The sequence below is a fragment of the Balaenoptera physalus genome, assembly GCF_965194825.1.
Source record: "Balaenoptera physalus genome assembly, chromosome: 13".
NCBI lineage: Eukaryota > Metazoa > Chordata > Mammalia > Artiodactyla > Balaenopteridae > Balaenoptera > Balaenoptera physalus.
Window position 1 is genome coordinate 59,050,513 of NC_138892.1, and position 27,218 is coordinate 59,077,730.

Here is a 27,218-nt window from a genome sequence, read left to right on the forward strand (position 1 = left end):
TATTGATACCTTGGTCCCCCACAACTCTTAATACTCTACTTTGGAAAGAGGAAGGAGAGTTACACAAACAAAAAGATGTTTATGTAATTTTGTTTGACTTCTTCCTTTACCTCCTCCCTACTGCTAGAGTAGAGTGGAAAGAACATATGTCAGGCAGAACTAGGTTCCCATCCCTGCTCTGCTGCATTAGCTGTGTGATCCTGGGTGTATGATTTAATTTCTCTGAGCCTTACTATCTTAACTGCAGATACAAGTTATCTTATCTCCCTATAGGATTATTGTGAGGTTGTAATGAGATAATGTATGTAAATGAGACAATGTATATCAGTGTTATTTCCCCTTCTCTTCATAGCTTCTCCAGAGGCTATGACTGGAGAACCGATGAGGTGATTGAAATAGCTAGAGGGGAAGACGAGAGAGAAAAAAATAACTCCCCATTAGCTGGTTTAGAACACACCATGTTCCTAATAAGCAAGTCCTCCTGCTTGAGGCTAGTGAAGGGACTGAAGGAACAAAGCTAAAACTAGGCTATTTATATTTTATTCCTAAATCCCTCCCTGTTTGCTTATGGGAGCATTTTTCATACTGCCCTCACAGCCTGGAGGAGCATAGAACAATCACTGGAGCAGGAGGAAGTAGCGGAACCAGGCGTGAACTGGCTTAATTTTTCCTTCTCTGCCCTCGGGAGGCTGATGATCCTTGTGAATGAGCACTTCCTTCAGGAGAGCTGTGGTGTGAAATCAGGAGCATGCCTGGGAGAGCCGAGCCAGACCTTGGATGACCCTTCCTACAGAAGCAGGAATCCCTTCTCACGTGGGCATTCAAGGAGGGTTATGCGCCCCAGGAATCCTGTGCTCAGGAAAAATGCTTGGGGCAAAAGCTGTGTTTGGGATCAGGCGGCAGACCCTAGCTCTGAGATTGCTCACAACAGCTGCAGAGTTCTGAGTGCCTAATGGGGCAGAGTGTGCAGTGCGTCTGTACTGATGGGAAAGATTGCTTATTTGTCAGAGATGTGAAAACCATGAGCTGTCCTGGGCTTGGTCTCCAGCCTGCTCAGAAGCCTTACTTTTCATGTGAAATTTCTTTTATGATTAACCTTGTTGTTCCTTCCCTTTCCCTCCCCATCTCTGCCCCACCCCCACCCCCGCCTATGCCTCTCCCTGTACCTCCCTTTTCTCTTCCCTTTCCACATGTCTCTCTGCTGGTCCACAGCCAGTCCCAGCTCTGCAGCCCTCTCCGCAGCCTGTTCAGTTCTCTCCAGGCTCCTGTCCCCAAGTCCTTCTGCCAGTCTCTCCGCCCCAGCAGTACAACATGGTATAAACTCCATTCCCCCTTTTTGTCTTGTCCGTGTGTGGCCTGTGTCTGGGCATGTCTGGGTCAGTCTGACAACCGTGCAAAACAGTTGTGCTGTTTAAAGGACCGTTGTTAGAAGGTATTTCTTCTTGAGGGGCCAGCACAGGCTGAACTATACTTCATTCTAGTGACCTCATAACAGTACTTTAGGCATCAGAAGATGCCTAAATGTAAGACAGAGAAGAACATTGAATTCCCCTGAGTTTCAGGACAGTGAACAAAATCAGATGTTGGTCTAACCTGGGCTCCTCATCCTCTCTACCATGTGCATCCTTCATCTTATCTGCTCCCAGGACATGTCTGAGGAACCCAGTTTATTCTGTACAGAATGATTCTTTATAATTTCTTTTAAAAATAAAAACACAGGAACTTCCCTGGTGGCGCAGTGGTTAAGAATCCGCCTGCCAATGCAGGGGACACAGGTTTGAGCCCTGGTCCGGGAAGATCCCACATGCCGCGGAGCAGTTAAGCCCCTGCACCACAACTACTGAGCCTGTGCTCTAGAGCCTGTGAGCCACAACTACTGAAGCCCTCGTGCCTAGAGCCTGTGCTCTGCAATAAGAGAAGCCACTGTAATGAGAAGCCTGTGCACCACAACGAAGAGTAGCCCCTGCTCACCACAACTAGAGAAAGCCCGCGCGCAGCAATGAAGACCCAATGCAGCCATAAATAAATAAATAAATAAATTTATTTTAAAAATAAAAACAGGGCTTCCCTGGTGGCGCAGTGGTTGAGAGTCTGCCTGCCGGTGCAGAGGACACGAGTTCGAGCCCTGGTCTGGGAAGATCCCACATGCCACGGAGCAACTGGACCTGTGAGCCACAACTACTGAGCCTGCACGTGTAGAGCCTGTGCTCTGCAACAAGAGAAGCCACGACAATGAGAAGCCACAACAGTGAGAAGCCTGCACACCGCGATGAAGAGTGGCCCCCACTCGCCGCAACTGGAGAAAGCCTGCGCACAGAAATGAAGACCCAACACAGCCAAAAATAAATAAATAAATAAATTTTTAAAAATTAAAAATTAAAAATAAAAACAATTGCAGATTTCTCTGGTACGACTGGTAAAAACTTAAAATGTTCCCCTATTTTACCATATTATTTTACATTAAAAATATCCTCTTCTGTTGAATAGCACATGCTGTTTAAATTGTTCGTACCCTGACTACAAATCCTTTGAAGATCTGATTTGTCTCATAGTTGATAACTTCTATCATGGTTATAGGAGCCCTGATTTTTTTTTAACTTTGTGTTAATCACACCTGTCTGCTTTTTTACTAGAAACCCCTCTTTCCTCCCACCTCTTATCTCCATTCTGAAAAGTTCTAGAATATGAACCTCAAAATAGTAACTGCAGTCCAGTCCTCCTGTCATCTATTCCTGCCCACTAAGGTAGCAAAATAGCTAAGATCAGATCCCTGAAAAGTGAGTGAAACCACAGGAAAGCATTATCTTTTGTTTCTACTAGTTTCATTTGCAAAAGAACTTCTGCTCTGCATGTGTATGTATATGTGTATTTTGATTACTGTCCATGGAGCAAAAAAGATGAGGAAGTTAACAGACTAACCTATCACCATACAAGTGAGGGATGGAACACCCTCACTCTTTCTGCTTAGAGAAGAGGGCTGAGAGAGAAGGCAATTACAAACTAGCCAGTCAGTCTCACCCTTCAGCTCAGCCACTCACCCTGGTCTCCTTTCAGAGGTGAGAATTGGAAGTGGTTTCTGAAGGGCAGGAGAACTCTAGGCAAGTGTCAGAGAACAGGGGTGGAAATGATTGCAAGAGGGAGTAAGGAGATAAGCAGCAGGAGTTGGGAGCCCACCAGTCTTTCCACCGCATAGGCAGAGCTGGGGAGCCACGTGAACCCACCCATAATCCACGCAAGGTGTTATCTGGGTCCTTTATTATAAAAACGAGATTTATGACAATGTAGGGGCCCTTTGTATGGTTGGAGGCATGAGGAAGACAGGAAATGGAAAGATTCCGTAGGGATTTTTCCCCACTAGTTTGTCCTGTTTTTTCTATGTATAGAAGTTGTGTCATTGCTCCCATCTCCCCAGGACTAATTCTAATAAAGATCATAATCAGAGTGACCATTGTTACCCCATATGTGGTAGGGAGACTGGCTCTGGAGTTGGGCTTCAAACAGCTGTTCAATTCATAGCAATTTAAAACACCCTATGAGGGCTTCCCTGGTGGCGCAGTGGTTAAGAATCCACCTGCCAATGCAGGGGACATGGGTTCGAGCCCTGGTCCGGGAAGATCCCACATGCCGCTGAGCAACCAAGCCCATGCGCCACAACTACTGAGCCTGTGCTCTAGAGCCTGAGAGCCACAACTACTGAGCTGCGTGCCACAACTACTGAAGCCCACGCACCTAGAGCCCATGCTCCACAATAAGAGAAGCCACCGCAATGAGAAGCCCGCGCACCGCAACAAAGAGTAGCCCCCCTCGCCACAACTAGAGAAAGCCCGCGCGCAGCAACGAAGATGCAACACAGCCAAAAATAAATAAATTTTTTTAAAAAACACTTATGAAATAAATAAATAAATAAAACAAAACACCGTATGACAGAGGCTTAGGGCTAAAAAGCGCCTCCTAGGGCACACATGCAGGAGTGTCCCAAATTAGTGTAAGTAAGGAGGGCTGTAGAGAGGGCTACTATTTCTGTCTGTCTGTCTGTGTTGAAGCCAAAGACCTAGGGTTTGATATGACCTCAGTCCTTGGGTCTCCCTCACTCTCTCAACAGACAGATGATCTCAGCAACCCCTTTGGACAAATGAGCCTTAGCCGCCAAGGTTCTACCGAAGCAGCTGACCCATCCTCAGCTCTGTTCCAGCCTCCACTTATCTCCCAGCACCCTCAGCAGACTAGCTTCATCATGGCTTCTACAGGACAGCCCCTCCCTACTTCCAGCTATTCCACCTCTAACCATGCACCACCTACTCAGCAAGTCCTGCCACCCCAGGGCTACATGCAGCCCCCTCAGCAGGTGAGTGGCTTGGGTTCCCAGTTTAAATCACTAATTCAGGGACTTCCCTGCTGGTCCAGTGGTTAAGACTCCGTGCTCCCAATGCAGGGGGCCCGGGTTCGATCCTTGGTCGGGGAACTAGGTCCCACATGCTGCACCTACAGCCCGCATGCTGCAACTAAAAGATCCCACATGCCACAACTAAGACCCAGCGCCACCAAATAAATAAATAAATATTTTTTAAAAAAATAAATCACTAATTCAGTTTGTCCAGTATTATAATCCTTCTTTCTTCCTCTCATTTAGACAAATCAGAGGGGATAACTGTCCCCTACCCACCTCCATTTCCCCACCTTGACTTGAGAATCTTCTTTCTAGTCAGAAGGCCATCTTTCAAATAACACAAGTTCTTCCTGTTCTGTTTCAAACTTGTATACTAATGCTGCAATTGCAGGCCCAAAATAGCTCCGTTTACAGATTTCTGGGAATTAACCATGATGTATTTAATAGTTTGGGGATGTTGGGGCTGAATTTGAGGGACTTTCTGATACATCTGTTTCCTCTTACCATAGATCCAGGTTTCTTACTATCCCCCTGGACAGTATCCTAACTCCAACCAGCAATATCGACCTCTCTCTCACCCGGTGGCCTACAGCCCCCAACGTGGTCAACAGCTGCCTCAGCCATCCCAGCAACCTGGTAAGAGGAACCGCTGATGTAAGAAGGTAGTGAGTAAGGGAAGAGTGGAGACTGGGAAAGAGAATTACCTTCGCTGTTTAAAAAGCAGGGGCGACTTCCCTGGTGGCGCAGTGGTTAAGAATCCGCCTGCCAATGCAGGGGACACGGGTTCGAGCCCTGATCCGGGAAGATCCCACATGCCACGGAGCAACTAAGCCCATGTGCTACAACTACTGAGCCTGCGCTCTAGAGCCCGTGAGCCACAACTACTGAGCCCGCGTGCCACAACTACTGAAGCCTGTGTGCCTAGAGCCCGTGCTCCGCAACAAAAGAAGCCACTGCAGTGAGAAGCCTGCACACCGCAACAAAGAGTAGCCTCCGCTCGCTGCAATTAGAGAAAGCCCGTGTGCAGCAACAAAGACCCAATGCAGCCATAAATAGATAGATAGATAGATAGATTTATTTTTAAAAATAAAGTAGGGCTTCCCTGGTGGCGCAGTGGTTGAGAGTCTGCCTGCCAATGCGGGGGACACGGGTTCGAGCCCTGGTCTGGGAAGATCCCACATGCCACGGAGCAACTGGGCCCGTGAGCCACAATTACTGAGCCTGCGCATCTGGAGGCTGTGCTCCGCAACAAGAGAGGCCGCGATAGTGAGAGGCCCGCGCACCGCGATGAAGAGTGGCCCCCGCTTGCCACAACTAGAGAAAGCCCTCACACAGAAACGAAGACCCAACACAGCCATAAATAAATAAATAAATAAATAAATAAATAATTAAAAAAAAAAAAAAGTAAAAAGCAGGGGGTGCAGGGGCGGGGGGGCGGCAGGAATGATTAGGGTCCTATGGAGGAACCCGTGATCTCCAGAAAAAGAAAAAGTAAAATAGAAAGAAAATTACTGAGAGAGTGTGACCTCCTAAACATTGTTGATACTATGCTAATGTCTTCTCTGCTTTGCCCATCCCTAGGTTTACAGCCCATGATGCCTAACCAGCAGCAGGCGGCTTACCAAGGCATGATTGGGGTCCAGCAGCCACAGAACCAGGGCCTGCTCAGCAGCCAGAGGAGCAGCATGGGGGGCCAGATGCAAGGCCTGGTGGTTCAGTACACTCCACTGCCTTCTTACCAAGTGGGTGCATTCTGTACTAGGAAAGATCACCCAGTCCTTGGGATGAGGAAAAGGAGCACAGTTTCCCACATCCTCCAGTCTGACAACTCGAACACTAAAACATTGTTCACTTTACCCCTAGAATTTTTAGGTTGTCTTCCTCTGAGAGAAGGCCCAGAGAGTCTGAGAACAGTCTTTATTTAAACTGTTTGGTTTTTATATAGCCATGCAAACAAGTATATACCCAGAAAAGTAGGATCTAGAGGAAATTAGGCTCCTTCCTGTACATCACATGCCCATGGGTGAGGTTTGGAGAGGAAGGGAATGGAGGTAGCTCTAAGCATTTCCTTTATGCAGGTAAGGAGAATAGGAGTCTCTAAAGGTAGGGAAGGAGGTTAGAGTGTCCTGGTCTAGTGATGACTAGAGGCTGTTCTTTGGATGAACTCTTTGGGAGTAAGAGTGGTCATTCTCTTCTTGTCTCCACCCAGGTCCCAGTGGGTAATGACTCGCAAAATGTGGTCCAGCCGCCTTTCCAGCAACCCATGCTGGTCACTGCGAGCCAATCTGTGCAAGGGGGCCTCCCAGCAGGGGGCGTACCAGTGTATTACAGCATGATCCCTCCAGCTCAGCAGAACGGTACAAGGTGAGGACTCCCAGAGAGTTGGGGTGCATCTCCCACAGACCTTTAGCAACTGTTGCACCATGGTTTTGTTTCCACTGGGAAAGAAAGGCAGGGGTAAAAATCCCAGTGGTACGCTAAAGCAGGTAGAACATGAGGGAGTTCATTCTCCTCTTCTCCTTGTCAATTCGATATCTGCATAAGAATTCATCAGCAGGAAAAATTCATGCTTCGGAGACAGAGGCTTTATAATTTCCCCCATTTTTTGTTTTTCTAATCAGTGGGGTTCAGAACTATGAGATAGAGACTGCTTATTATTTTAAAAAAGCAATTTGGAGTATATATATGTAAATTTTTCTGTGTACCTCTATATCCATGGATGAATCTGAGATAGCCTATTTCTATATGTCTATTTATATATATCTTAGTATAGCTCATAGCTAATAGAATTTTAGAGGTAGAAGTTACCTTAGAAGTGTCTAAGTATTTAGACATTTCTAAGTGTCTAATAGTCCACTCTCCTTGTTTTATTTTTCTCTCTTCTTTTATAAATGAGGAAGTTCCAACTAGGGATGTTAAGAAACTTACCCAAAGTCACACAACTAGTTAGTAGAAGCAGAGCTGGGACTAGAACTCAAGTCTGGGCCTCAAGTATTTCTGTGTCTCTCTCAATGTCCACATTTCTTTCTTTTTATGTGTATGTCTCCATGTTGTCTTGAGTTTTGTGAGATTTTTCCCCATTTGTCTTTAGTTGACTATATGTGTTTGCCATTGAGAAAATATGCTAAATCTCCTTAGTTATTTTTTGCCCATCTCTCTCTAGCACTTTAGCCCTGTGTGTCTGTCTCTGGCATTCTCTTCGTGTTTCTGCTCTGTTTCTCAGAGTGTGTGTGTGTGTGTGTTTGTGTTTGTGTGCGTGCACACGTGTATGTGTTTGGTGTTTCTACACTGTTGGGAAGAGCATGTGTTACTGACATTCCATCCGTAGCGCTGATTAGCAGCTTCCTAATTGAAAGATGATCAAGTACAAATATATATAATTAACTTTGAACTGATGAGTGATTTTAGAAATTGCATGGCAAATTGGTCTGGGAATGGCTTGGAGCTGCCTTGACTTCCCACAGGGGAGGCCCAGGAAGCAACAGCTGTCTGCCAGGAGTTGCGTTCCTCCCTCTACCGCTTTACCACTCTTCTCTTCTCCATCTCCCCAGCCCTTCTGTGGGGTTTCTGCAACCTCCTGGCTCTGAGCAGTACCAGATGCCTCAGTCTCCCTCTCCCTGCAGTCCACCACAGATGCCACAGCAGTACTCAGGTAAGAGGATAAAGAATTGAGGGGTCTTGGGCACTGGTGAGAGCAAACACTGCTGAAGGACTTGTGCTTTAGAGCTGGGAAGGACAGAGAGAGTTCAGGGATTGGCTCTGTCCCCAACTGTGACCCCATCATGAGGGAAGACCAAAGTCCTGGCTGGCTGGTGTTTTCCAGAGGTGCTGAAATTGACCCCTCAAGAGGTGAGGTTGGTTGCCTGATCCCTATCCCTGGGGGGTCAACATGTCGATTGAGTTCCTTGTTTTCTCTCCCTCTCCCTCTCCCTCTTTGCTGAATCCAGCACTACACTCACCACTCACATGCCTTTGAGACACAAAGTGCTTACTTCTGTCTGTTGCACTCATTCTTCCTGTAAACAGCTTTTCTTTTCTCTTGGGAGTGTGAGGGAGGCTGATAAAATGCTTTTAAAATCGTATCTTAGATTTGTTTAGTTTTTCCTATGTGCTCGCATACATTGTGTCATTTTCATTCTCACCACAACCTGGTGAAGAGGAAATTTAAGACTCAAAGAGAATAAATGACTTGCCTAAAATCACAGTCCTAGAGCTTGAACTTGGGTCTTTTCACTCTCTATAACCCATGCTATATCCTCAGTAACACATTTTCAACAGGTTTCTGTACTCTATTCCTTTCTCTCCAGTAGGAAATAAATGGATATCATGTTAAATAGCTAAAGGCCTTCTTTGGAGGGGCCAGTTATCCAAGGTGAATAGACTTATGCCTTGCAGCCTCTCACTATCTGTCTTTGCCAAGAACTCCCCCAATACACCAAGTACAACTGCTCTTGTTTGTTTCCCTTTCACCCAACCCTGACATATCATTACGCTGCAGTTAAGTAGACTTCACGGGTTCTGGAGGGGAGGAGGTCTTAAGGTAGCCTCCAGCCATCCCCATTCAGCTCTATTGTGGGAATGTCAGGGTTCCCTCTTCTGGTGAGAAGGAGGTATTTTGCCAATTTTTCTTATTTTAGAAATGGAATATTTTTCACATAAGATTTTCTGTACTCTATGTTAGGTGCTCCGGAGTAAATTCCAGAATTAAGCTTGCTCACAAGACATGATCAGTTCTTACCTTCAATGTAATGACTTCTTCCTTTATCCAGACCAACCATGGATCTCTTACAGGCTGAGGTTTTAAAATTCACCAACCCTTACTACCCTTTATTACATTATTGGTCTCTCTAGCTGTTTCTCCTAGTGTCCGCCAGGGGCACTTGACCTCGAAATTCCCAACGGGGTATGGAAATTATAGAAACCAGCTCCAAGAACTGCTGTAGCCTGAGGTGGTGCTTGGCACCTCAGGGCGTTTTCTCTCCTGTTTGTTAAAATAAGTGTGTGCGTGTGCATATGGGTATGCTTGTATGTGAATTTTTGTATATATCCTTAGTGGTATATCAGTATATCTGTTGGGTCTCTGCAGTTATGTCTCTTCATCTGCAAATACAAGATGAATTAGAAACAAATCAAGTGAAGATAATTTTTCAGTACCTACTCTGGACCTAGTGCTGGGTTAATTAAGTAAACTGAAACAGCTATTGTTCTGAAAGTTGGCAGCACTAGAGATCTGGACTGGGATTGGAAGGAGATAATCTAGGCTCTTCCCAAATTAATAGAAATAGACAAAACCCTCTTCATCATCTAATTTCCTTGCTGCTTTAGAATTTTCTGTTATATTTCCTTTCCTTCTGGCTACCCTGATTGACCCTAGGCTTCTGACTGACCCCTTGTACTTTTCCTAGATAATGGGACCCTCTCTTCCACCCACATCATCTAAGAGACCTATTCACCATAGCATCAATCTTAAAAGTCTTCAATCCCTGCTCATGGAAATCTAAGAGGAAGTGGAAGAAAAGAAAAAGTACTTCTTACACCTTCCTTTCCAGTTTGCCCTTTACTGAAAAGATAGAAGGCTGGCATTCCCCACAAGGGCTGCTATGTCACCTTCAGAGGACAGTCACCCGCCCTTCTCCCATGTAGCAACATGGTCACTTTTCCAAAAATAAAGGCAGGGATTAGGATTGGCTGTTCCTAGAGCAATTGTTCCAGTTTATTAATACATTTTTGTAGTTGCCCAGTTTACCCCCAGGCCTGGACGTTAATTCCTCCACTGTGATATTAGATATAACCATAACCTCAGGAAATACTTTTCTTCCCACTAAAATAGTGACTTGCAGGTCCCTTGAGGTTTCTACAGGGATGCTTGTCTGGGGAAGAGGCACACAGACATGAAATGGCAGTGAAACCTATGCACAGACTCTCAACTCACAGTGACACAGCAGCATGGCCAGAGTGAGGTACATACAGAAATAGCTTCTCACCTACTTACTGGCTCATTTTGTAGCTGAGGGCTTTCCAAAGCTGAGACTAACTCTTTTCAATCCCCACTCCCTGAAGATAACCCTCTCCCCCACCAAAAAAATGGAAAACTACGAAGATACTATAGGATTCTATCCTGTAATTTGGGAAAGATGCCTGTGGGATTTTATTTCTCTGGACATTCCTTTCCATAGATTTGATTCCAGATGGTAAGGAAGAAGCCTTATCAGTTTTCTACCTCAGAGATTTAAAAAAAAAATAAAAACTAAACAAAAGCAATTCTGCCAGACATAAATGTCATCTGTTTATATTTATGCGGTTTGCTCTGCCCAATCGACCTTTCTGCCCAGGTTTAATGATGCCACTTAAAAAGCCATTCACACGTTCCCTCTCCTTTCAGAGCTTTCAAGCTGAAATTGATTTCCTTATTCAACTCCCTTTTCCCCCTTCCCACTCCAACCCAGGCTCCTTCCCCCAACCTGATTAGGTGGAAGCGCTGTCACTGGGCAGTGCTGTGGGGGGTTTTCGTTTTGGGGGATTTGGGGGGTTTTTTGCCACGTGCATTAAGAAGTAGCCACAGTTCAGCTGCTAATGGATGCCACCAGCTTCTGGCTTGAGGAAGAGAAGCATAAAAATCATCTCATCAGCAGAGTAGTGCTCTCTGTCCTCAGCTGAGTGAAGGAACAACACTCCAGGCCAGCGGGGGAGGACTCAGTGAGGGGAGGAGCTCAGGCATGAGGCTGCAACTGAGAACCCTGCCTTTGTTTTTGTTCAGATCAGAGAAAATAATAGGAGGACTTTGTTCTCTTTCCCCCTCCACTTTAGCCCCCTAATAGCTCCTTACGGCTACATGTTGGTATTAGAAAGAGCTTCTACTGCCTTGCTTATGCCCACACCCTACATACTCACACATCCTCTACCTTTTCCTGGCCCAGGGCATTAGGCTCAGGTTATAAGCTGCCTTCCAGAAAAGCTATAGATTTGATTATTTTTACGTTGGCCCCCTCAGGTAGCAGTGAGGTGTCTGAATAAGGTCAGTTGCAGTTTTTTGGGTAAAGAACATCGGAGCAGGTGGAGCTCTTAGAGTGGGGAAATACAATGCCCAGAGCAACTGTAGTGAAGGGGGAGTTGTTAAATGCATGACACTTCACAACTGTACAATTTTCCTGTGGCCCTTTTACAAGCCATGCTGATGAATACCCTGTCCCCTTTGGCAGGGGAAGGGGAGAGGTGAGCCTGTCGAGCCTGTTGCTCTGAGTATTTGTGCTCTCTGATTGTATGAGCCCTAGAGAATGGGGGGGGCACAAACTGGGGAATAGGGTGCAACAGATGCTGTGTCTCCTGAGCTGTTCTCTCAGACCTCCCACGGTTTCTTTTCCTTTCCTTTGACCGATGCTACCTGAGAAAAGCAATCACGCTCACTTCCCAGCATGACTGGTGCCCAGGGCAGAGGCTGCAACATTTCCCATCACAGGAAGCAGTGCGATGGCGGCAGCAGTGGCAGCCCCAGAGCACTGAGCCATGAAGACAGCAGCACTGCAGCAGGTTTTCGAGCTAGCGACCCTCAGTCCCATTTCTCTACCACCAGACACACACATGAACTCAGCCTGTCCATCCACAGAAATACAGTCTGGGGGGTCAAGAGCAAAGCCTCATGCTAGACAGTCCCCCGTGGGGAAGCAGAGCTCCTGCTCATCTCTCCCAGCAGGAACTGTCCCTCAAACTGCTTCTCCCTGACCCCTTACCTTGCTTTTCACCATGAGGAAGATTCAGGACTTAATGTTCCTCCTCATTGAGCCCTTTCCTTCCCCCAGACTGTGAGAGGGTAAGACTATATCCATGGTTGCCTGGGCTAAAACCTCAGGGCTGCATCCAGTCAGTCACCTTGAACCTGTCAGTAAAACCTTCAGAGAGTCTCACCCTCCCACTCCATTCCTGCTGTCACTGCTCTAATTCATAATCACTTTGTTCTGTTTCAGTAGCCTCCTAACTAGTCTTCTGGTCACTAGTCTCTCCCTCCTTCAGCCATCTTACATTCGGCCACTTGGGTTAGCTCTCTGAAACACAAGTCCTGTTCCCAACACCTACGGGATACAACCCTTACCAGAATGTGCTTCAAACTCTGACACCAGCTATTTGTTTAATGTCCGACTCCCTAATGGACTGTTCATTCCATGGGGGTAGAGACCAGTCTTTTTGTTTGTTTGTTTGTTTGTTTGTTTGTATACCCAGTGCCCAGCATAGGAACTGGCACATAGACAAATGTTCAATAAACGTTTGTTGAATAAATGAATAAATGTATCTCATCTCCTACTACTTCCCCTACATAGCCCCTGTGCCTTAGCACCTTGAATTATTTGTCATTTCCTGAGTATGACATACATCTCTATGCCATTCCCTCTACTTGAAATGTTCCCAATTCACCCAACCCTTGCCCAAGAATTATATCCTGGATCTGGTTTAGTGAAGCTATGCACATTTATCTTCTCCAGAACAACCAGAGATCGCTGACTTATCTGCAGCCATTACCAGAAAAGCCGGCACGTGCCTGCAGCCCTGGCCCAAGCCCCAGACTGGGACCTGTACCATGCCCAGACAGTTGAGCAGTCTGACCCGGGCATTTGGTAATACCCAACTTTGACAGAAATGAAGTAGTTTTCTGCCAAGCATACCAAAGTACCCCTCACCAGGTGAAGGCCAGGAGGGCACTGGCATCTTCCACTCAGACTTCCACTGGTTCGAAGTTTCCACTGGTCTGAGAGAGAGTCAGAGACCAAATCAGCAACTATCTCAGATTCCTGGCAGGACACAGTTTAAGTGACCCTGAAGCCAGTAGGTGGATTTGCTTACTGGCTTTTCCACCTAGGGTTAGCTGACAGGCCTAAAATGTAGTTTGAATTCACAACCAACTGCTTTTTTCCTGCCACCCAGGAGTGTCACCTTCTGGACCAGGTGTGGTGGTCATGCAGCTGAATGTCCCTAATGGACCCCAGCACCCCCAGAACCCATCCATGGTCCAGTGGAGTCACTGTAAATATTACAGCATGGACCAGCGGGGGCAGAAACCTGGAGACCTGTACAGTCCTGACAGTAGCCCCCAGGTGAGTCCCTGCAACCCAGCTTTGTCTTAGCAGGGAGGTAACCAGATTCTTCTCAGGAAGTAATCTTTGCCATTGACTGAGCAACCTCTGTTACTTGTCTTTCCCTGGGCACTTTTCGGGAAGAAACACAAGAAATAGAAGAGAGCATCTTCTTTCAAGGAACCTAAGATTTAAGGTGGCAGATGGGACACATGCTTGAAAATGCTAAGGGAATACTTAAAACAGTATGTCAAAAAGTGGATATTAAAATAATACAAACTGAGCTTCCCTGGTGGCGCAGTGGTTAAGAATCTGCCTGCTAATGCAGGGGACACGGATTCGAGCCCTGGTCCGGGAAGATCCCACAGGCTGCGGAGCAACTAAGCCTGTGCGCCACAACTACTGAGCCTGCGCTCTAGAGCCCGTGAGCCACAACTACGGAGCACACGTACCACAACTACTGAAGCCCATGCGCCTAGAGCCCGTGCTCCACAACAAGAGAAGCCACCGCAATGAGAAGCCTGCGCGCCACAACGAAGAGTAGCCCCCGCTCGCCGCAACTAGAGAAAGCCCGCGCACAGCAGTGAAGACCCAACGCAGCCAAAAATAAAATAATTTTAAAATAATAATAATAATAATACAAACTAGTTAGAGACTAAGGGGCTAGTTTGAAGGAGCAGTCTGACTTTGACAGAGTTCAGCAAGAGAAGTTTCCTGAGAGGGGTGACTTTTAAGCCAAGCCATAGGAATATCCAGAGGGTAATGTTTAGTGTGTGTATGATGTGTACTCCTCTCTCTCCCACAGGCCAACACACAAATGAGCAGCAGCCCCGTCACATCTCCTACTCAGTCTCCAGCACCCTCTCCTGTCACCAGCCTCAGCAACGTCTGCACAGGACTCAGTCCCCTTCCTGTCCTCACACAGTTCCCCCGTCCTGGGGGTCCAGCACAGGGTAAGGGGTTAGATAAGGGCTGGTTGCTGTCAAATTCGCTGTTCGCATCCCATTCCCAAGTGGGGAGATCGAGAGGGCAGCAACAGGCAGGGAACCAGTGTGGCTGGTCATCCAACTCTGGCCCTGTTTAGGCCAAAGACACCTGCCCCTCTTTAGTGCTGCCCATAGTTAATTTACTCTAGATCTCCGTTAGATATTTAGTATTTACTTCCAAGTCCCTGGTGATTATGAGCCAGGGAAAAGAAGTTCACTGAACTTTCTAATGAACAACAAAGAGTTTAATCCATCAGTACTGAGTCTGAGGGCTGGGAATATGGGGTGGTGTCAGAAACGGTATGTGTCAGAAACATTATGGTTTTAGAAGAGGGAATACTGGATTTGAGTTAAAAGACTTGGGTTCAAATTCTAGTTCTACAATTAACTAGCTTTGTGATGTTGAACATGTTACTTAAAACGGGACCTCAGTTTCCTAATATTATAAAATGAGGTTAATCACACGTAAGATGGAAATAATCTTATCTGCTTTCTGCCATGGCTATCAAAAGCAGTATAAAATTAAGATGAAAGTATGGTTTAAAACGTCAAAGTGCTCTGAAATACAGTATTTATCACCAATAATAGGTAACACATGGTACTTAATATGTATCAAGCATTGCTCTAAGTGCTTTACTTATAAGTACTTTACTTTATAGGTGCTGTAAGTGTCTTATAGTCATTTAACCTCAGCAGTGCTAATGAGAGGAAAACATACCCAACATCCCATTTTCAGTAGCAGAGCTAGGATTTGAACCTAGGCAGTCTGGCTGTAAGTCTGTGTTCTTGTCCACTGCATTGTATTGCCTCTCATGTGAGTCAGAAACTTGAGCCCTGGGTTTAAGGTGAGAAGAAGAAACTATATGAGAAACAAAAGACAGTCATAAGGGTCTGTAGGTTTCCTCCAGGGCCTTTTGTCTTCAATGGACAGAGCCCTTCTTCAAAGGTGAAGGACCCTAATAAGCCCTTTTGTCTGAGATGCAGCCGAGAGCCAAGGGGTTTAGGAAGAGAGACAACTCTTAAATCAGTGACGCGGGCACTCCTATCGTGGAAGAAGGAGGAACAGTATGCATTGTTGCTGTCCGTCTCCAAAGCCCCATGAAGTCTCATAAAAGTCATACCATGTAGTTCAAACTCCCAGAAAACCATCTGCTCTTCCTCCCTAGGTGATGGTCACTACTCCCTCTTGGGCCAGCCATTACAGTACAATCTGTCCATCTGCCCTCCCTTGCTCCATGGCCAGTCAACTTACACGGTGCACCAGGTAAGGGTGTCTCCCATCAGCCTTAGGGCCATCAGAGTCCCCTTCTCATCCAGGCCCCTGCTTCTGAGCCATCCACCTCAACTAGCTGGGTGGACAAGAGAGACAACACAGAGAGAATGGACGAAGTGGGAAGAGCCTTTACCCCACTCCTGTACTCATTCCTGTCACCCCTTCCCCAGTGCCAAGAGGGAGAGGCTCTTTGTCTCTCAGTGGCCACTCTCTGGCCAATCTGACTGCCTGGTGGGATGGGGTCCTCAGGGTTGGGTACTGCTCCTTAATCTCTCAGAAAGACTGGGATGTAAGGCAGTCATTGTTTACCTGGAATGAGAGTTATCTTTCGAATGTTGAAGGGACAGAGTGGATTGAAGCATGGAAACCGGAGCAAGAGACAAGCACTCAAATCTGCCTCCACTGACCTGGGGACAACAGACGTTGGTGAGTGACAGGATGCTGAATCCCCAAAAGAAGGTGCTTACCCCTCCAGCCTTGCATTACCAGCCCAGGATGGTGAGAAAAGCCAGCTTAGGGTGGGGAGTCAAAAGAGGACCTTTTCGTACTCAAGAGCAAAGAGAAGCTGGAGAAGTGAGGTGTCTCAGTCCTCCTTACCAAGCCATTCCAAGTCCTAGGGAAGACGAGGGTGAAAATTGGGAATAACACAATGATGGGGCTTGGTGAGCCTGCTATTAACAGACAATCTTGTGGAAGTGGTCCTGACCCTGATCTAGGATGTCTACCTTTGGTAGTCCTAGACCCAGTTTAGGAGAGGCTTGATAAGAGAATATGGGGGAGTAACTCTCCTCCTGCAGGCCTACCATACTAGGCATAACAAGATCTCTTGGGGTTTCGCCTACTGAAGCAGTTTGCTAAACAAGGAAAGGAAGGGAAACTGACTTCCCTAGATGATAAGAAAGAGAAATCTACCTGGGCCAGCCTCTGGGAAGGGAATGGAACATATTTCAGATTGAGCTATTAACTTTGTGAAAGAACATAACCAAAAGCCACACTTCCTTCACAGTAATTGCACCCTGTGAGAGAACTGAGGTATAGGTTTCCAGATCTTAAATCTGGGATTCTGATTCCCAGTCTCCTCTTGCCTACATCTCTAGGCTAGGAGAAGAGAAAGTTTCCTTTGTGTCTCCTAGTTGCCCTGATCAGAGTCTGGATGGTAGGGAGTTGGGTTGATTTGGGGAGGGAGGAAAGAGCTAAGTGAGAAAGGCTGGGCTTTTGAGGACATTGTATACAGACTTGGTCAGCTGGATACTCCTCTGCTGGGCTGCTGGCCAGTCCTTCCTACTCTATACCTCTTACAACCATGTCCTGTCTCCTCCCCTTCCAGTCCTGGGACGGGTGCTGGAGGTGACAGATCTCCCTGAGGGCATCACCCGTACCGAGGCGGACAAACTCTTCACTCAGCTTGCCATGTCCGGCGCCAAGATCCAGTGGCTCAAGGATGCTCAGGGGCTGCCTGGTGGGGGTGGGGGGGACAACGGTGGGACTGCTGAGAATGGCCGCCACTCGGACCTCGCTGCCTTGTACACCATCGTGGCTGTGTTCCCCAGCCCTCTGGCTGCCCAGAATGCCTCCCTTCGCCTCAACAACTCTGTGAGTCGCTTCAAACTTCGAGTGGCCAAAAAGAACTATGACCTGAGGATCCTGGAGCGAGCCAGCTCCCAATAAATGGAGGAGAAGAAGGGACCAGCATGGCAGGGGTGGGGCAGGGTAGAGGGGGTCAAGGGGTCCTGTCAGACCACAGACAGAGGCAGAAGGTAAGGTAAGGTCCACAGACAGACACTAAACTGGAGCCTAAGAGAGTAGGGATGAAGATGGAAACAGAGACAGACACTCACACTGGCACTGGACTCTTTCTCACTCCCCTGCCAAGGGTCCCTCTTTTTCCCTGGTTGGCCCCATGTCTGCTTCTCTCTCTTTCCCATCCTCTTCTATGACTTTTTATCTCTTCTCTCACCATGAAATTAATTCTTTCATATTTTTTGGTCAGGTAGAATTGGGAGGGTCCCACACTCCCATGTTCTCCTATTTCCTTACCATCCCAAGCTCCCTTTTCTTTTTTGGTCTTTATGAATATATTTATATGGACAGAATTAAGAAAAAATGAAATTGATTTCCCCTTTCTCCCACCCCATCTTATCTCCCCAAACCCCACAGAGTTAAAACTTGGGCCTCCCTCCACCCCCCAGAATACTTGTATATTGTTTGTTTGAGGTTTGTGCTGCAGTAACAGACACAGTATTTAATTGCACATACAGATGTTTGCTGGGTATATTCACTGTAAATTTTATTTAATCTGATTTTTTGTTTGTTGGGGGGTTCTTCGGGGGGGGTTGATTTTGTTTTTAAATATAAAAAAAAAATCTGTCACTGGACATCAGTCCGTTTTCTGTTGCCACCCTGGTGTGGGTGGGGTCGGAGGGATTTGATGCGGGCTGGGATGGCTTTCTCTGGCATATGCACACATATCTTCCTAACACTATTCCCTGCATCCTGTCCTACTCCTTACAAATAATTCTGATAGATGGCTGGGTCTATAATGGGACTCTGCCACTAACTGTGGTTTATCAAGCACATCACTCTCAACTCTGGACCTCTGAGTTCTTACCAGTAAAATAAGAGACTTGGACTGACTAGGCGACCTCCGAGGTTCCTTCCACCCTGTTAATTCTGTGATACTCATTTAGGGCCCTGGTAGCTAAGCCAGAGGAGTGTGAGTGACGTCCAAAACTGGGTCGAGATGCTTGCTTCATTCCTGTCCATCTCATACTCTGAAAACTCTTCAGGGATGGAGGACTTGGGCCTTTCTTTAATCCCAAAGCCAGAGGATTGGGTTCTACCTGGCAGGAACAGAACTGCATGTTTCTTACAATAAAAGCTACATCAATTGAACTTGCTGTGCCAAGATGTCATACTATCCAGGTGTGCTTAGCAGTCCCTGTTCTGTGCAGCTGAAGAAAGGTGAAGAGCAGAAGTCACTTGCCTGTAAGATAATAGAGCTTTCCTCTATCTTCCCAAAGCTAGCCATGTTGTTTTGCAGCCTGTCAGACAAGGGCCATTAAAGAGCCTGTTGACCCAGAACCATCCAGCAGCCCCTTTTCAATGTCACCTACCCCTTAAAGAAGGAAAAAAGAACAGTAGGCAGAAATGACATAGCACATTGCCCTGGAAATCCCTTGTGTCTGGGTAGCAGTATCTCTCTAGCCAGCCTCCTCTGAAGCTTGTCTGGCCCAACCTCCAACATAATCCTTTACTTCTTACAGATACAAGGGATAAAGCAGCACGACGTTACCACCTCCAAATTGCTCTGAGATGGGAGTATCTCCTTTTTCAGCCATGCCACAGCTCAGACTAGGAAAAGGCTGCATCCCTGTGAGATAAGAATGCCAGATATCTCATTGACCCATCAGATCATATGCACCAGAGGAAAGAGATGGAATCAGGGAATCAGAATGATAAAGGAAGCTTGAGGCTTGGCCATCCTACCTCCAAGAGTCTGCAGTTCCCATGGGAAAGGGGACATTACTTACAGATGATAAAATCTCCATGTGTGACAGCTATTGCCTTCTGTCCAATATTAACAAAACAATCTCTATGTGATCATTAGACCCTCACTCCCCCAGAACCTCTCAGATGGAAGTCCCAGCCTGGCTTTTTTTAATAGCTCTTAGAATTCCTTTCACCCTGTGGACAAGATTTTAGAGGAATAGGGGAAAGATATCTCTGGGGGCAGGTGGAGGGAACAAAGCAGTACTACATGTTCTTCACTCCCTTACAGGATAGCAGCAAGGTACCCTTCTAACTACCCATGGATAAGAAAGCAATCTAGTTTGGCTGATAGGAGAGCTCTGAAAATTCAGATGTTCCTTTCCTCACCAGTTTCCAAGCCCTTTCCTTCCTAAAGACTGGAGGCTAGATCGATGCTTAAGGGTAAAAAAAACCATGGCCACAAGAAGGTGGTGGCTGAGAAGTCGAAGGCTAGTTCCTAAAGTAGATCCAGGGAGGGTAGAATTGGGGAGATGTTTGGACCTTGGGAAAAGGGGACGGAGAAGCCTGTTTATAATTCATCTTTACCTTTAGTCATTTAAAATCACCCACATGAAGGAATTCCCTGGCGGTCCTGTGGTTAGGATTCCGCGCTTTCACTGCCGAGGGCCCAGGTGTGATCCCTGGATGGGGAACTAAGATCCCACAAGCCACACACACAGAGTGTGACCAAAAAAAAAAAAAAAAATCGCCCATATGAGTATGCGGCATGTACCTTCCTGAATTTAGCCAGTCCTGACCTGCACACCATAGATGAAAAACCAGGCAACAGCAGCTCTGGGGGGGTGGGAGGAGTTAGGGTCCAGCCCTCCCCGTGTCCAATTTCTCTGTGTCAGCTGTTGTCGCTCAGCTGTCCACTTTCCTCCAGCCCTGTCATTTCAGCTCTGACACCAAGGCGAGAGGCTAGGAGGTCTACAAACACCGTCTGGGTAGCTGGTGTGAGTACAGAGAGTACTGGGGGGGCTTAGCCCCCAAGGAAGAGGACCAGCCCTCCCCCAGCACCACCGTCAAGATCCCAGGGGCTCCCTCTTTCCTCCACAGGCTGTGGACTGACTTAGGGAATTCCAAACGTAAGTTGCCTCTTCATCCTCTTTCCATTTCCAGGACTGCTCACCCAAGCTTCCCCAATCCGTAGTCTATTCAGCTTCTTCATTTCTCTGCTTGTCTGTGAGTAGTTTGGGTTTTAGGAGTGAAATTATTATTATTCTACTCCAGGACAAGAGCTAGGATTAGAGGGTGGGGTGGGGGTGGGATCAGGGGAATGGAGTAGTAAGGGAAGGAAAGGCTCATATTACTCTGAAAACTTAAAATAGCTGAGGCCTGAGGCAGGCTGGGAACTAGGCACTGGGCCCCCAGGGCTCAAGAGAGAGGTAGAGGAGAACAAATGTCCCCAGCCCATCCCTCCACGCATGCTTGTGGACACACACATTAAACCTCTTGAAAGGGGATCTGGGAAGGTGTGTGTCACATTTCTATTGCCCACAGATTCCCAAGAGAAACAAAGTACCTGTAGGAAAATCCCTAAACCACACAGCCTTGTGCACTGTCTTGGGGCTGTAAACTCTGGGGTTGCCCCTCAGGGTAGAAGGATGGTTATTGGTTTGAGGAACTGGTTGGGAAGGTCTTTAGTCTGTTGGGCTTTTCTCTGGACTTGCATGGAATCTTTCTGCTCATAAGCCCTATGGAAGGATCTCTGTTTAACCAAATTTCTCCCAAAGCCTCCCCTTCAAGGACCACCCCACTGCAAGGGACAGGAATATGGGAGGGAAGAATGGCAGTCAGGGATTAGGTTTCACAGTGGGGTCCAACCTCTTGCAGGATGACAGAAAAGGAGGTGCTGGAGTCCTCCTGCTTCCCAGCAGAGACTCGGCAAAGTGGGGTGAGTCTGGGCTTCTGACCACCGGGTGGGGGGAGCTGGGAAACCACTGCAGCCCTTGAAGAAAAGTGCTTGAATTGATCTCACTTGTATATGACTCGTTTATTGTTAAAATGCTAGCTAGCACCCGCAGCCCCCGATACCCCCTAATCCTGGGGTGTGCCCCTTGCCCCAGGCTAGAAAAATGTATAGTTAGCTTCAGCCTTACCTACTCTAGAAAGCAAGACAGTTCTTTTAACATTGGATTTCCTTCACTCCCTCCCTCAGCTACAGCGGCTGAAGCAATTATTCAGGAAGGAGTCTACAGGGACAAAGGAGATGGAGCTTCCCCCAGAGCCCCAGGCCAATGGGGAGGCAGTGGGAGCTGGGGGTGGGCCCATCTACTACATCTATGAGGAAGAGGAGGAAGAAGAGGAGGAGGAGCCACCCCCAGAACCTCCTAAGCTTGTTAATGATAAGCCCCACAAATTCAAAGATCATTTCTTCAAGAAGCCCAAGTTCTGTGATGTCTGTGCCCGGATGATTGTGCGTGAGTCATGAAGGGAAGTGGAAAGTGTGATGTTGAAGGCAGGGGGTGGGGGAAAGTGTTTAGGAAAGGAGTATTTGTATATCAGACAGGCTGTGGTAAGATTTGGCTTTAAGAAAATACTATTACAGACTGAGAGTGTTGGGTCCCAGACAGAAAAAGGACCTAAGAGCTAGAGTAGCAGCAATGGTACAAAGGGGAAGGGAAATCAGGAACCTCACCCAGATGTTCTCCCCATCTCCCAAGTCAACAACAAATTTGGGCTTCGCTGTAAGAACTGCAAAACTAACATCCACGAACACTGTCAGTCCTATGTGGAGATGCAGAGATGCTTCGGCAAGATCGTGAGTAGGCTCTGGGGAGCAAGAAAGTAGAAGGGAGGGGACGTGTTGCCAGCTACCTCCTTGCCAGTCCCTCCTCAAATCATCCCACCCATTTCCCTGCTTTTTTTTCCTCAACCCATCTCTTACTCCAAGAAGGCGTGAATACTCATGGGAGAGATGGGTTCTGGACCCTACCTTGTTATCTCTAATGCTTTCTCCCATCCAATCCTACAGCCCCCTGGTTTCCGTCGGGCCTATAGCTCCCCTCTCTACAGCAACCAGCAGTACGCTTGTGTCAAAGATCTCTGTAAGTGCCCCATACGGGACCTGAGGGAATGGGCAAGCCTAGAGATGGTTTCAGCACCATCTCCAGATTGGGAAGCCAAATTCTGAAACAGACTCTATTTCCTATGGTTTTCACTCAATCTAATATTTTAGCCATCTTGGATGCAGAGTCAATATTCCCCTGTTTCATAGCAGAGGGAGATAAGATTTAGCACGGGCTTTGTACAGTAAGAAAGAGACAGAACCAAGACTGAAACCTTCATCTGCCTGACTTCAAACTCTGCTCTTCATATGCAAAACCATTTCTAAGCATGAAGCAGACTGTCCTCATCCTTGTTAGAGCATAGTGCCAGACTCAGGGCCAGACCAAGAGCTGTGGGCATCCTGGGCAGATTCATAATTTGGCAACCCTTAAAAGTGTATTTGTTGACAATTTGCTCAACATTTATTTGGAGGAGAGGCTGAACTCTGTGAGGAGCATGGATGGAGAAAGAAGAACCCACTGGTGGTAGTACCCCAGCTTGCACATGCCACTCAGCGGAACAAAAGCCAGCAGTTAAAGGACCAGTCTCCTTAAAAGGAAAATAGTGATTCTGAGCATTCCCCAACTCCCAAGCAACTCATTAGCAGAGTTGTCTTTCCAACATCATATAATGCTCTGCCTGGAAGGAGTGCTGGTAAATATTTTTCTCCATCACATTTCCAGTGATGTCTTTAGAGCTCTTTATAAATTGATGACCCTAGGTATACCCAGCTGACACTTTCCTAATTCTAAACACACACGCACCTACTCAGTCCCATCTCTCCCTTACTTAGGAGGTCTCTCTTTCCTCCAAGCCTTTTTCTGCCTCCCCAGTAATGTCTCCTTTCTTCTCCCATTCCAACTAGCTGCTGCCAATCGCAATGACCCTGTGTTTGAAACCCTTCGCACTGGGGTGATCATGGCAAACAAGGAACGGAAGAAGGGACAGGCAGATAAAAAAAATGTGAGCACCCAATTTTCCTACTGAGGCCTACCAGAGACCCCGTGGAGCAGGTCCTGTCTCCTCTCTGGAAAGCTGACAGAAGTAGGGATCCTCTTCCCCTAAAATTGCACATAACCCAACAGACAAATTTTTGCATGCGATTTTAAAAGGCCTCAGTTTAACAATTCCTGCCATAGCATGTGTTTACTCCAGGAGCTCCCTTCTGAAATTGTCAGATAAACCACCATAACTAACTAAAGGCTAGGCCCCAGGGCCCTGGCATTGCCAGGCAACAGAGGAAAAGCTATGCTTTTGGATTTGGAGAGGAGAGCTTGTCATGCCAACTAATCAGAGAATTCTAGAGCCCCCCCAAGGGTCCATGAAGATAATCTGGTCTGACCCATTTATCCTATAGATGAGGAAACTGAGGCACAAAGCTTGTGGCCAAGAGCACCTTCATTTCCTTTTGTAATAGGTTACTAGATTGGTAATACAATAGACGTATTTAGTTCAGCAAGGAATTTGTTAGCATATCCTTATATCTTTCTGGACAACAAGGATGGACTAATGTGGATAATGGTTACAGTTAGATGGATTCCTAAAATTAGTTGAATGACAGCCCCCAAAGGATTCTGGTCCTATAGGGAGTTTCCAACTAGAGGGAGATTTCTGATGCTTTATGACATGATTTAGTCCTTGGTCCTCACCTATGGACATTTTTCTCTCTGATACAAATGAAGATATAAATGATATATCCCATTAAGTTTGTGGGAAACCTAGGAGGGAAAACTCATACCCTGAATAATGTATTCAAAAATCTTACAGACTAGAAGAAAGACCAAGAACTAATCATTCAAAATTGTGTAAGGAAAAATACCTAACTGTTCTTGGATCAAAAAAAGAAAACCAACTGCACAAAAACAGAACTAGAGATCTGGCCTCAAAGTAGTTGATATGGAAGTTGGGTGCAAATTAGGGATTTCTTGGAGTGAACTATGACTTATAAGGCACTATCAATGTGATCTGACTGCTTCCAGAAAGGCCCACTCGGGTTCTGTTCTTTTAAGGGAATTCTAAAAATTGTGCTAAAAATTGTAATTTTTCTCTTACACACTGTAGTATTTTTAAGGGCAGACATTATAGTAAAGGACATGGATTTTGCAAGGTAGTGAGCTTCCTGTCAACTACATTCAAGCACAATGTGGGTGGTCACCTGCCATGTTATTTCAGAGGAAGTCCCTGCATTAGGCAGGTGGTTGACTAGATACTTCTTCCAAGGCTCCTTCCAACACTGAGATCCTATTCTCTAGTTCTCTGGTCTGACTTGAGAGCCAGGGCAAGCATGGGTTTCCAAGACAGCATCTTCCTAACTCTAGTGCCCTCTCCAGTCTCTAGCAGCCATGATGGAAGAGGAGCCAGAGTCTGCCAGACCACAGGAAGGCAAACCCCAGAATGGTGAGTAACACCCACCTCCATCCATAGAGATGGAGGAGGGTCAGGGCTCAGCTGTGCCACAGGAGATGGAGGGCCAAAGAGCCATGCCAGGTTTGGAGGTAAGAGGCCCTGGAACAGTAAGGTAAGGGATTGAGGGCTACACTCCAGAAGCCAGAGACAATTTGTCGGTGTTTCCCATTCCAGGAAACCCTGATGGGGATAAGAAAGCTGAAAAGAAGACACCTGATGACAAAGTGAGAATATTTTCTCCCTACAGGGACCCCAGTCCTCTCCCCAACCCAGGTCTGACACCACTCACGCCACTCACGGCCTCAGCAGAAGCTCACACTTATTTCATGGGTTCCAATCATTAACCTGTCTTCTCTACCACCTCACACATATACACAGCCAACACATTCCTCTTAGTTCTGGGACATGAAAGAGGTGGAATGTAGTGTGTCTAGAAAATACCCCTGCCTTGGCCTCCTGCCCCTCAGTCTGGGACAGAGGTGCCCTGAGACTCATCACCCCCTTTCACCCCCAGCACAAGCAGCCTGGCTTCCAGCAGTCTCATTACTTTGTGGCTCTCTATCGATTCAAAGCCCTGGAGAAGGACGATCTGGATTTCCCGTGAGAGGCCTTAGGATTGGGGTGGCGGTGTACTGGGAGTGGAGAGGGGAGAGCCCAGCTCCCTATGGGAAAGGAAAAGGGGGGACTCAGGCATGGAGCCTATTTGGGGCTGGACCTGGGCACAGCCAAGGGACTGAATGTGTAAGGCCCCTAAATCTCAGAGGCCCCTTCCTTCCTCTCCCAGGCCTGGAGAGAAGATCACAGTCATTGATGACTCCAATGAGGAGTGGTGGCGGGTAAGAGAAATGTCTGAGACTCGGGTGGGACATGGGTTGAGTTTAGAACCAGAGATTGTGAGATTAATTCCCCCTACCATCTCCTTTAGGGGAAAATAGGGGAGAAGGTCGGATTTTTCCCTCCAAACTTCATCATTCGGGTCCGGTCTGGAGAGCGTGTGCACCGCGTAACGAGATCCTTCGTGGGGAACCGCGAGATAGGGCAGATCACTCTCAAGAAGGACCAGGTAGCTCTGGTGCCCCAACTCAACCCCAGGCCCAGAGGCTTCTCTGCAAACTACACTCCTTGCAGATCTTAACCCATTAATGGGACTAGATTGGGCCTCCATAACTCTGGACTCCCCTGCTCAGCTCTTCTACTGTTTTCTCTTGACTCCTCTCCTCCCTCGTCCCTTAATCCTTTAGATTGTGGTGCAGAAAGGAGATGAAGCCGGTGGCTACGTCAAGGTCTACACCGGTCGCAAGGTGGGGCTGTTTCCCACCGACTTCCTGGAGGAGATTTAGGCGTGAAGACGCCTGCTGGCGGGAGATAACCAAACCCCATTCTGGGCAGGCCCAGTGGAGGTTGGGGAGAAAAGGGGCGAAAGCAACTATACTGCTGGGTGGGGGAGATGGGAAGGCCCGCCGGAACGTGACGGTGCTTCCGGGAAGGGACTGGTTCCCGTCCCCCTCCCCCGCCGAGGGCGTCGGATACTTGGTGCCGGGAGCAGCCTCACTCGCAACCCCTCAGGTCCAGCCTTTGAGATCTGGAAAAAGAACGCGTCTCCACTAGGGAGACGGGAGTGAGGATTGAGGCGAACCATCGAATGTTGCGAATTTATTAAAGTTTTGACAAAAGTTAGAAAAGTTTGCTGTTTAACTGGGGGCCGAGGGGAGAGGGAGGAGAGTGCCTAGGAAGGGGTGGCGAATCTTCCCCAGCTCTCCCCTCACTACCATCGGGTAACCCGAGACCCACCTGGGCCGAGGCTGGTGCGAGGTGGGGAGACAGATGCGTCCGCCAGGGAAGGCCTCTGTTGTCAATGAAGAAAGGGGAGCTGGACTGGGGTCACGACCCCCGCGCCCCTGCTGCTGGGAGCAGGATCGGGTAGCAGGGTAGGCCCCACTAGCTCTTAGTGATTTCGCCGTGGGCAGCCCCTTGCGTTTCCGAACCTGGCTCAGTTCCGAGCTAGGCCGCCAGGGGGCGATGCAAGATCTCGGTTGAAGTGCGAGGGACGGGGGTGGGGGGGGGGCGGGGGGGAGAGGAGAGAACCGGAGACACCAAGCCCGAGACCCTGGTCCTGGAAGGGGGTGGGGTGCGTGCCGTCTCCATGGCAACACTTCCTCAAGTCCTCCGGGAACTGAGCGAGCGAGACTTGGGGGGGGGGCCTAACCCCTCCCGCGCGGCCCCCGCCCCAGCCCTTTGCGACAGGTACCAAGTGAGAGGGCGCGGGGCAGACAGCTAAGCAGCTCAAGCGGAGACCCCCACTGCGGTGTTCCGTATGCAAATGTATCATTTGCATATGCAAATATGCAAATGTACCAGCCCAGGTCGCGGTGGCAGGTGGCGGGGAGCGGGAAGGTGTAGGAAAGGGAGCTGAAGGAGACGAGGAGTTTAGGGACCTGGGAGCGGACCAGTGAGCGGCAGCCTGGGGTGGCCGCTGGAATGGGGCTGGCTGAGGGTCTTGAGCGAGATGGCGGGTGGGGGAGGGT

The 27,218-nt window shown here is 47.7% G+C and overlaps 2 protein-coding genes across 32 annotated transcripts in view; both read left to right on the forward strand.

Annotated features, from left to right (window-relative positions):
- Nucleotides 1-18,600, forward strand: part of R3HDM2 (R3H domain containing 2) — a 146,331-nt gene extending 127,731 nt beyond the window's left edge. For 14 of the 29 annotated variants that reach the window (XM_082422228.1, XM_082422225.1, XM_082422231.1 and 11 more), the window contains 12 exons: nucleotides 1,213-1,314; nucleotides 4,103-4,345; nucleotides 4,897-5,023; nucleotides 5,969-6,129; nucleotides 6,597-6,751; nucleotides 7,939-8,039; nucleotides 12,862-12,993; nucleotides 13,301-13,470; nucleotides 14,255-14,402; nucleotides 15,602-15,699; nucleotides 16,050-16,134; nucleotides 17,036-18,600. In XM_082422228.1, coding sequence (XP_082278354.1) covers nucleotides 1,213-1,314; nucleotides 4,103-4,345; nucleotides 4,897-5,023; nucleotides 5,969-6,129; nucleotides 6,597-6,751; nucleotides 7,939-8,039; nucleotides 12,862-12,993; nucleotides 13,301-13,470; nucleotides 14,255-14,402; nucleotides 15,602-15,699; nucleotides 16,050-16,134; nucleotides 17,036-17,376 — 1,863 coding nt within the window. In that variant the 3' untranslated portion in view covers nucleotides 17,377-18,600. The remainder of the gene's footprint in view (nucleotides 1-1,212; nucleotides 1,315-4,102; nucleotides 4,346-4,896; nucleotides 5,024-5,968; nucleotides 6,130-6,596; nucleotides 6,752-7,938; nucleotides 8,040-12,861; nucleotides 12,994-13,300; nucleotides 13,471-14,254; nucleotides 14,403-15,601; nucleotides 15,700-16,049; nucleotides 16,135-17,035) is intronic. The other 15 variants (XM_082422237.1, XM_082422243.1, XM_082422236.1 and 12 more) reach the window with 4 other exon arrangements.
- A 1,514-nt stretch (nucleotides 18,601-20,114) lies between these two features.
- Nucleotides 20,115-26,375, forward strand: STAC3 (SH3 and cysteine rich domain 3). Of its 3 annotated transcripts, XM_082422258.1 has the most exons (12): nucleotides 20,115-20,324; nucleotides 21,073-21,133; nucleotides 21,398-21,659; nucleotides 21,903-22,000; nucleotides 22,214-22,286; nucleotides 23,153-23,250; nucleotides 24,618-24,684; nucleotides 24,868-24,917; nucleotides 25,208-25,293; nucleotides 25,478-25,529; nucleotides 25,619-25,756; nucleotides 25,935-26,375. In XM_082422258.1, the coding sequence occupies exons 2-12, from the start codon at nucleotides 21,074-21,076 to the stop codon at nucleotides 26,031-26,033; spliced, it is 1,083 nt and encodes a 360-aa protein (XP_082278384.1). In that variant the 5' UTR covers nucleotides 20,115-20,324; nucleotide 21,073; the 3' UTR covers nucleotides 26,034-26,375. The 3 variants fall into 3 exon arrangements, with proteins under 3 accessions (XP_082278384.1, XP_082278385.1, XP_082278386.1); XM_082422259.1 differs by lacking the exon at nucleotides 21,073-21,133; XM_082422260.1 differs by lacking the exons at nucleotides 20,115-20,324; nucleotides 21,073-21,133; nucleotides 21,398-21,659; nucleotides 21,903-22,000; nucleotides 22,214-22,286 and adding an exon at nucleotides 22,373-22,941.
- Nucleotides 26,376-27,218: the final 843 nt, after the last annotated feature.